The following is a 10,367-nucleotide window of genomic DNA, read 5'->3' as shown; positions in this document are numbered from 1 at the left end:
AGAGAGTTCCATGGTTACCACGTCCTTCTCAAAGGTATAATTAATGGTGAGAGAGCTGTAAACATCACGTGTTACAGTGATGGGAACTCATTTAATTTGAATTGAATGAGAAGTTCATTATTCACCAACTAATAATGGAGCTCACCCATGCCATGACCTTCAATCATGCATGCCTTTTCATATACATATATCACATCCTTGGGGAAATGATCAAAGAGAGAGTAAATCAAAGATTTATTGTTGTTAAAAGTTAAAACTACCCAATTCCTGTTGCATATTACATTAAATTGCATGTTGCATTAGTTATTGGGAAATAATTAAGATAAGGATTACCCTTGGTCTTTAGTTTTCGAATGAGTTTAATTAGGAAGTCAATTTCTTTAACTAATGTAAGTCAAAATTTTTTTATTTTAAATCCTAAATTTTAAACTTTTTAAACTTTAAATTTTAAATAATAAATTTACAATTAAAAAATGGCTGATATTAATTACTTAAAAGTTGCCAGGTGGTAATATGGAATTGTGGTTGATCCTTTTATGCTTCAAATGGGTTCTTCCAACAACATAAAATGTACTTTAAAAATTACTATACTTAAATATGTATGAATCTCTTAAAAAAGTGGTACATACCTAATGTATAGTATGTACAAGGTCATTATAACGGTGACTATAGTAATTATGATATTTTAAAAAGTGTTGTTAAAATTAAAATAATATTTTTTATTATTAAATAATATTTTTTAAAAAATGTTACTTAAAAAGCATTATCAAAATATAAAAAAATGTGACTTTAATTTTAATAATATTTACATAATTATCGTAGTCAATATAATATAATCATACTAAAATCTATGTACGTATAATTATTTATAGAATAATATTTTTATTCAAGTCTTTTTATTAACTAAGTCTAACTAAATTAGTTTAATATAATAAAAATAAATTATGACTAATATTATTTCAAATCTTATTGTTTAATTTTGTTGGCTTTAATTTATAAAAGAAATTTAAATTCGAATGGTGGAACAATGATAGTGTTGAAACCCACTAGGCACAAATAGTCTAATACAGTATGAATCTTTTCACTTAATTCTGAAAACAAATGCATAAATTAATCTCCTAAGTTCTAACAATTAAAAAAATATAGTGTATATCAATACTTATATGCTAAATGGCTAACGCGTTTTAAAATATATAAGATTCAATAAATGGTATCAACATAAGACTTGTTAGCTTGGCCTTGAATAACTTGGATGACATAGTATCTTTCAACTGAGCAAGTAAATTCTAATACTTATTTAAATAGATTAATTTAAATTAATTGTAAGTAGACTAATAATTTAATTAATAGACTAATTTAAATTAATTATTTGTCAAAAATAAATTTATTATAGGTCTAAATTTTATTTAAGGATTTATTGTTAGCTAATGAATTACTACATGCATAAAACAAGATTCAAACTCACAACACTTATTTAGACAGATGAGTAAACTAACTATTTGACTAAGTCAAACTAATTACTTGTTAACTTTATTTATTGTTTATTAGAGTCGGCCTTAGAATATTAAAAGTTTTTTTTTTGGTACAAAAACAATATAACAAGAATTATGGAAAGCCCAAATGAGTGAATGACAAATGTTTTATTTCATAGCAAAGATTTTGATATTCAATTGATGCTAAGTTCTGGAAGCTTTTAATCCCCTATCACAAATATCATGGGACCAGGGTGTGATATTTTCAAAGATGTTTGATGCTTCATGTATGACAAATTATTGAACATTAATTGAGGAGTAATTTTCAACCAAAGTGATCATTGCCTTTCCATTTACACACATCAAACCTAAAAACGAAAAGAGAAAAAAAAAAGACATAATGTTTTAACCAAATAAATAAACGAATAAAATTACAATTTTATTTTATATAGAAGCAGATCAAATTTATAAATTGACAAATCAATGTTTATGCAAATTTATAATTATATAAGAGATTAATTTTAATTCACTAATATTGTGAAAGTCAATCATATTCTTAATAAACACTTTTTCTGACATAATAAGTAATTAATGTCGTTATAAAACTTTTGTATACTAGACAGTATAATAAAATTAAAGCTATTAAACAATTAACTAAAGTATATTTTTTTGTATTTTAAAACTTAAAACATTTCAACATAGAAAAGGAAATCTGTGTGATAAAGCCACTGTAGTTTTAAGTCAAATTTTCATAATCTGACTAAAATAAATTATGCAATTAGTTCTAACTTCTAAGCAGTTTGATTTCTTGGGGCATTCACAATAATAAACAGACATTTAGTACACAACTACACATACATAAATATAAATACAAATACTGAAAAAGAATAGAAGAGATTTATGATTAGAATAAACGAAAGGAAATTCATTACACAGAGTTGGAGATATAGTCATTGTTGCGGTACATCTTCCACTTTGCCACTTTTGTCAGTACTTTCCACTTGGGCCTCTGGAAGATCTTTAATAGCCTGCAGAAGAATAAGTGTTCAAAGTACAAAGATTGAGATGGCCAAAAAGAAAAAAAAGTACAAAGATTGAGGCCATTATTTATTATTTGTTTTATTCACAATATACATAGTTTGAAATTAAAACACATTTGTCATTTAAAAATGGATATTGCCATTCTTATTTTAATATAATTTTTTTCTACAAATTTATACAAATACAATACAAAAAATTCAAGTGTCGAGTAATATTATTAAAAATAGGAGTAACATCATTTTCCAGGTCATTTATAAATCCAATACAACATTTATTAAGCATTTTTTATTTTTATCATTCACACAAGGTTAATCCACAATGAAACATTTACACTATAAACTAGTTATAGAATAAAGAATATTTTAGTAAACTACTTTGTAACCAATTCTTGATTTTAGATTCTTTAATTAGATTGAAAAAAACTAGACTACAGATACTATGCACAGTGCACCAGAGGAAGTAGTATCCTAAAAAGATGAGGTTAAGAATGTTGTTGGGCGGTGTACTATCCAATCTGTACTATTGTTGTTAGTTGTTACCTGAAAGAGATGCCAGGAAGCAAATGCATCTGTGGCTGCATACTCTAATTGCTCCTTTGACAAAACAGGAGTCTCCCAATTCCCCAGTCTTATTTTGTTTGGCTTTTTAAGCTGCAAAATTTAACAAGCTTGTTATATATTCCCCTAACATTTTCCATCATTACCCTATTCCTGAAAGTAGTACAAAGTAGAAACAACTATCTACCCCCCACCCCCTTTCTCACATTTTGCTCTTTCCTCTGGAGCAATGATTTATTTTTTCATAAAGAAAAATAAAATAATTATTTTAAAAAGAACAATGTCCGAACATTCAAATGCAAATTAAATACTTGTGGCCATAAGTATTCGTCGTAAAAGCAGGAATACAAATAACCTGGTCCTGATGAAGAGAAAATGAAAAAAAAAATGTCATGAGTATTGTATTTATTTTTGTCATTTGAATGTTTCCAAATTCCAACTTTCTACATATTCTCTTGCCTTTAAACTGCATTATGAAAATCCAACCAGACCCTAAATATATATTTAAAAAAAATAATGAAAGATAGGGATTGGTGTGTGTTAGAACTAAAGAAGAGAACGACTTGGGGTTAGTTTGGACTTTGGATAAACAACTTAATTAAGTTCTATTGAAAAAAGAGCTTAAAATATAAGGGTTTATATTAAAAGTAGTTTATAAATAAGTGATATTGCATTTGGTCTTTTAGTCACAATAGTGTTTATTTTAAAATGAAAGTGATAGAAAGCTTTTTTATTATACAACAAGTCATTTTTTTAACTTCTCCATAGGCACTTTAAATAACTTTTTAAAAAGTCACAAGTTAATTTAAAAGTTGTATCAAACATTCATGTTGTAACTTTTCATAAGTTAAAAAAAAATCAATTATGAACCTATTCAGACCGACCCTTAATGCTCGTAAGACACAATAACATCTCCAATCAATCATTGTGTTTTTTAAATGCATGAAATAATCGGATAGAAAAAATAACTTCTATTAACTTTGGGTGATTCCTATCCTTATTTCTTTGTTTAGATTATTGAACAGATAGAGGGAAAAAAATTACCATTAAACTGCTACTCTTTAGTTAACATTACTTATGCATAAATAATACTTAGGAATATGGCAAAAGAATCAATTGGCATACGTAACATGTTATTTTGCAAGGGTTTAATAATTGAGAGGAATGATTGCTTCTCTATGTGTGGCTCATTCAACCCAATGAAGCCACCACTTTTAAAGGGATTCTACCATGTGAACTTGTATTAACCATCCAGATTGACAAAAAGCGCAAAGTGCAAACTGTTTCTTTGTGGCATCAGGCATTAAGAAACTGAAACAAGATGCAAGAAAATCGGACTAAGAACAAACCTGTTTGGATAAAAGCTTTTCAGCCAAAGATGCAAGACCCCAGTGATGTGGACTTCCGCCTAGCTTTTTATTAGCATGAAAAGAAAGATCTTCCAAACCTTTAACAGATATTTTATAGTCTCTAAAAACCTTCGCAGCATCGCCACGAATCCCAGCTCCAACCTTGCACATGTCAAACATTGTATTAATACCTAGTACGTATTATAGTTGTTTGCTGCCCATAGACACAAAGGAAAAATAAAAGTGGTGAATTCCAGCTTAACAGAAAAACCTTCAAAATTAAAGGATCTTCAAGCAGGATCTGTAGATTTTTAGGGATTCCAGAATGAATTAGATGTAGAACATGACAATGGCTAGTGCCATGACATATCTGCATCACTGCTACTTTCCCAGGTGGAACACCTACAGACAAAGGAAACAAAGCTTTGAAAAAGAGGGATAAATGGATAATCCTAAAAATCAAGAAGAAGAAACCAATCTTGTTATTGAGTAAAGACCCAAACATTTGTCCAGAATGTGGACTTTCAATCCTCAATCCATGAGGCTTAACCTTTATTAGAAATAACACGTGATTAACAGGTGTGCTATTGTAATGCGCGACTATTTGGGATTAATATGGCATTGGAAACATATTAAATTATACATGTCTTTACTCGCCATTGCAGAGTGTTGACAGGTACCTAAATTCCTAGCCCCTAAAAATTTCTTTCACAAGTTATTTCAGTTACCCTTTCTCTTGATTTTCCTACAAATTCAACCACCTTCGACCATATAGCAAAACAAAATAGAGAAGCTCTGCAGCGCAAAATTCCTTGTGATTACAAACCAATGCCAGGTTATAGACTAGTTAAAGCATCTTAGATGATAAAAATTCCTGAACCAATACTGGTCAAATACAAGCAGGCAAAATGGGGAGGCAAAATATATCCGTTCACTGCTGTTCACATACTAAACCAGGGATTAGAAAAATCTAAACATCAGATACACAATCTATAGTATTGTGTTAATGCTGCAACTTGACTAACCCCAATGGCACCAGGTATATTACTAATTGAAAAAGGAGAAACAGCTGAACTAACCGCTTCTGAAGCTAGGTTTCCACTCAATGTCAAATCCAAGTGGAATTTGCACCATCTGTCTTTTCTTTTCTTCAAGAATTTTCAATAGCTTTTCTGCAGATTTCTCTACATCAGCAAACGTCCTACTATACATAATTTGGCCAGCAAACTTTATTACAGGCAACCGCATCCTTGAGTAGCCTGAGTGATAGTAGAAAAAAGCATAATAAGTTCAATTACAAAGCATCCAAAATCAAAATAATATAAGGCAGAGCAGAAGTGTTCATGGGGTTCACTTCAAAATGAACTATATACAGAGATTCAAGCTTCCTGGAAGTTGCTTAAGACAATTTAATTATTACAATCCTGGTAATAAGCTGGTTGAAGGAACCCAGGACTTAATTAATCAACATATCAGATTCCAAAAGAAGACTTAGACTCTGACAGTAGCAAAGCCTTATCGGTTGCTGGTTTCAAGGTTTGTAATTTAATTCCTATGAATTTTGCCTTGATCAAACCTCGAAACAAACACCTCCTTAGAGGAAAATAAGAGAAATTCCACAGAAAATTATTAGATAAATGGGAATACATAATAAAGAATTGAAGACATATCGGGAGCTAATATGAATCGGATTGGAATCACACATCAATACATCATTCAGTGTTCTTACCTACTGTCATGGACACATTGTGTTCATCGCTGCATACTCATATTTATTTTGTTATCCATTTCTTTGAACAAAAATCTAAGTTTATTGAACTCTGATAAATCATCATGGCAAAGTATGAAATAAAAGTAATCTTTTTTGTTATGCCTGTGTACTGAACTACCAGCATTGTTCAGCTAAGGGACACAAAATCATAACGTGTTTCAGAATCTGTTAAAAGCAGAGAATAATAGGAAACCTAACCAAACAAAACTATTACAAAATCAAATTGAAACTGAAGCAACAGTCACCAATAGAAACAAACAATAATTAGCAAAAAAATGAAATGGCAAACCCCGAATGGAGCGAACATTGAAACCTTCAAGCTCTGAAAATGGCAGAAAGGAATAATGAGATTCTAAAAGAAACATAATAGGACCTTGGCAAGGTGACAACGAAAGTGCATTAGGGTGCTGAAGAGCGACAAGTGATCTCGGCAATCGGCGGCGGCGGTGGCTCCGACGAGCAGAGTTATCGGGAGATGCGTCGTCGCCGTCGTCTTTAGCGGCGGAGGAATTGGAGAAAGGGCGCTTGTTGTTGTAAAAGCGGGATTCGATGGCTTCGATGGCGCGAAGGTCTTCCTCTGAGAAAGGCTCGTCTTGTTCCCAGTCGCACACGAACGATGAAAGTGGAGGCAAAACGACGCCGTTTTGGGGTTGATGTTGGAGATTCATGTCGTTCACATTCTCTCTCAATTGCTAATCTTTGAGATGGAGGGAATCTAGGCTATTTTGACTATTTTCAAGGACTATAGTTCTTTTGAACTTTCGTTTTGGGGGGAGAGAAGAAAAGTTCAATTTTCACCGAGAAATTGTAATTTGAAGTGTGCTATTTTACCAAAAAAGTTCTATTTAATATATATATATATATATATATATATATATATATATATATATATATATATTATGGAGACCATTTATAAACTCAACAAATTTAAAGTATCAATAATATTAATAATATATATTGTCATAAAGTCACAGATGGATGGAGATTTATCAATATAAGAATAATGTAGATTGATTAAAATTTTTATTAAAATTCAATTAAATTTACATATATTTTACTCAAAATCAAGTATTATGATCAAGATAATTTTCACAATAAAGTGAAAACTAATGAACACATTATTTGATATATAGTAAAAAAATTTTATGTGATAACAAATTTAATTTTTTATCTTTTTAAACTAAATTAATAATTCTATTTGATATCTTTGCATTAAATTAATAACTCTAATATTATAGGATTATTATTAATGTATTAACCGTATTTTAATGTTTATTATTTATATATTTAAAAATTATATTTGAGAATTATTTATTTAGTTTCATAATAAATAATATTTTTAAATTTGAATAATTTATTAATTAATTTGTATTTATTATACCATATATTCAATAATTTATTGAAAAATAATATTAATATAATGAGTAAAAAAATAATTTGAAAAAGATATTATTTAAAAAATATTGACAAAGAAACTCCTAATCAATTTAAATTTAGAGACAATTAAGTCTCTGTCCATTTTTTAATCTGACATGTCAGTATTTTTTGTTTTTTTTGTTTAGAGTTGAGGGAGAAACAGTCACAGAGACCACATTGTGTCACAAAATAAAGAATAAGAACCGAAGTGAATTGTTTTTTTCTTGAAAATCACATTGTCATTCTAAAAAATGAATAAAGACCGAATTAATAGTTAACTCTAATAAGGATGGAGCTTTCTCATTTTCTCCCTTTTACCTTAATGTTTCTCATTTTTTCTCTTTCTTCCTTAATGTTTCTCATTATTATTATTATTATTATTATTATTATTATTATTATTATTATTATTATTATTAACAAATAGTTTTTCAGTTTCAAGTAATTATCACTTTCTTTATATGCATACATGGTCAACTTTGGTTGTCAGTAACTAAGAATAGAAAGAATTAAAAAAATTCAAAATTTAGTATTTTATGAACATATTATAAGTTATTATTAACATTCGACCTTGATCCAATTCTATAAATATGTTGAGAAGTCCTCAATAGAAACCATTAAAAGAGAAAATATTTTATTTGTGACTTCAACCTAGCCTGTACTTTTAAATCCAAAAATTAGAAGACATGATGAAGATTGCAACAAAGATAACATTTGTGATGATTCTTCTTGCTTTAGTAGTCACCAATGGTAAGTATTTTTCTTTTTATCTTGTATTTTTTTGCTTTCAATATCTAAATTATTGTATTACCAAAGACCAATTAATCTTGTTTACAACCTCCCTTAGCATAATATTTAATTACGTTACTTCAATATCAAAAGTCAAAATGAAATGTCAATGAATTATAGCTCAAATGACATAGTCTCTTCATATTCAATTAAAAGATTGTGAGTTTGAATCTACTATATTTGATAAAAAAAAAAGTCAAAATAGAATCCATAAAAAAAAAGTCAAAATGGAATCCACAAAAAAGGGTACTACATCTTTAAACTTACTACATTTTGGTTGATATAATATAACATGTGTTTATACTTTTTTTTTCCATCTAGAAAGATACTTTTATATAAATTTTAGAAAATTTATATACGACTTTTAAAAAATGCTGATTTTAATTTTAATCAGAACAAAAATAAGATACTTTCAGTTAAACTAACTAACTTTTTGTTAAAAAAAATCCAAATCAGTACTTAATTACAACTGATGAACAAATTAATCACAATTTATTACTAACAAATTTGAGATCCTGTATTATATTATTACCAAACCCTCTAATCCTCTTGACCCCTTTCTAAAAAAAAAAACATAATATTTAAGTAAAATAGGTAGATTGAAAAGTTTGATTATTTTATTCTCGTCAACATTACGTCATTGACTATTCTCTTGATTAATTAACATTTAATTCTAGTATATCAAAAGATATTTTATCTATTACATTTTTTTAGAAAAAAATTATCTCAACCAACAATTAATTATAACTGCATAAATAAATCATAATTGATTACCAACAAATTTGAGATCCTGCATTATATTATTACCAAATCCCCAAGCCATTTTGGTCCCTTTCAAAAAAATATATATATATATTTAAGTAAAGTAATCAAATTGAAACTTTTATGATTTTATTCTAGTGAATATTACGTCATTGACTTTTTTCTTAATTAATTAAGGTTTTAGTCTATCAAAAGATATTTTACGTATTATATTTCTTTTTACCAAAAGAATGTTACAAATTAAATCAAATTTTCAGTAGTTATTATTATTATTATTATTATTATTATTATTATTATTATCAAAGAGTTTTTCAATTTTTAAGTAATTATCACTTTATTTATATGCACACGTGTTAATGTTACGCGTATTATTGTTAACTTTTGACATTAATCCAACTCTATAAATATGCATGAGAAGGCTTTGATGGAAGCCATCAAAAGAAAAAAAAAATTGTTTGTGATTTTAATTTAGATTGTATTTTTAAATTCAAAAAATTAAAAAATATGATAAAAATTGCAACAAAAATAGCATTTGTAATGATCCTTTTCACTTTAATAGTCACCCATAGTATTTTCTATTTCATCTCATATTTTTTTTCAATATATACTAAATTATTGTATTACCAAGGACCAATTAATCTTGTTTATAATTGTGATCGTCTCCTTTAGTATAAATGTTAATTATGTTACTTCAATATCAAAAGTCAAAATAGAGTCCACAAAAAAAAAGCCTACTCTGACAGCACATGTTTAAACTAACTCAATTTTGGATGATATAACATATTTGTACTTTTTTTTCTTTTTTTTTTCCTCTAAAAAGATGCTTTTCTATAAATTTTAGGAAATTTACATACGGCTTTTAAACAAGGATGCTTTTAATTAGAACAAAAATATGATACTTTTAGTTAAACTAACAATGTGAATTTTTTTTTCTTTCAAAAAACTATATAACGGGTTTTAATAAAATATTTATTTGAAACATCATCTATTAAAAATAATATTAATTTCTAATAAAAAATTTTAAAAACCAATCCAGGCACATTTAATTTTTTCTTCTTCCTCTACGTATACTACTTGGTCTAATAATCATAACTGTTCGGATTGATTGGAAGAAAAAGGTGTCTACTCTTTTGTTTTTTTAGTTTTTCTTTCAACTTTTAATTTTTTGTATTAATTACTGAAATGGTTAAATTTGTTTTTTTTTTTGTAGGTA

The 10,367-nt window shown here is 27.7% G+C and overlaps 1 protein-coding gene across 1 annotated transcript; it reads right to left on the bottom strand.

Moving 5' to 3' along the window:
• Positions 1–2,217: 2,217 nt before the first annotated feature.
• Positions 2,218–6,911, bottom strand: LOC130976788 (3'-5' exonuclease). The gene is made up of 6 exons (XM_057901713.1): positions 6,564–6,911; positions 5,499–5,678; positions 4,691–4,821; positions 4,420–4,581; positions 3,053–3,163; positions 2,218–2,500 (listed from the first exon to the last, which is right to left on the bottom strand). Exons 1-6 carry the CDS (start codon positions 6,856–6,858, stop codon positions 2,423–2,425), a joined length of 957 nt encoding a protein of 318 aa, XP_057757696.1. The 5' UTR covers positions 6,859–6,911; the 3' UTR covers positions 2,218–2,422.
• Between the last annotated feature and the right edge of the window lie 3,456 nt (positions 6,912–10,367).

This window comes from Arachis stenosperma, chromosome 4 (genome assembly GCF_014773155.1).
Source record: "Arachis stenosperma cultivar V10309 chromosome 4, arast.V10309.gnm1.PFL2, whole genome shotgun sequence".
Lineage (NCBI taxonomy): Eukaryota > Viridiplantae > Streptophyta > Magnoliopsida > Fabales > Fabaceae > Arachis > Arachis stenosperma.
This window is presented reverse-complemented; position numbering and strand designations above follow the sequence as displayed.

Excerpts from the sequence above, each read along its gene's own strand:
- LOC130976788 (XM_057901713.1), bottom strand. The coding sequence starts at position 6,858 with ATGAATCTCCAACATCAACCCCAAAACGGCGTCGTTTTGCCTCCACTT. Across the intron at positions 4,822-5,498 it reads GAAACCTAGCTTCAGAAGCG|GTGTTCCACCTGGGAAAGTA; the intron begins GTTAGTTCAGCT and ends CTTTGTCTGTAG. Across the intron at positions 4,582-4,690 it reads AAGATCCTTTAATTTTGAAG|GTTGGAGCTGGGATTCGTGG; the intron begins GTTTTTCTGTTA and ends GACATGTGCAAG.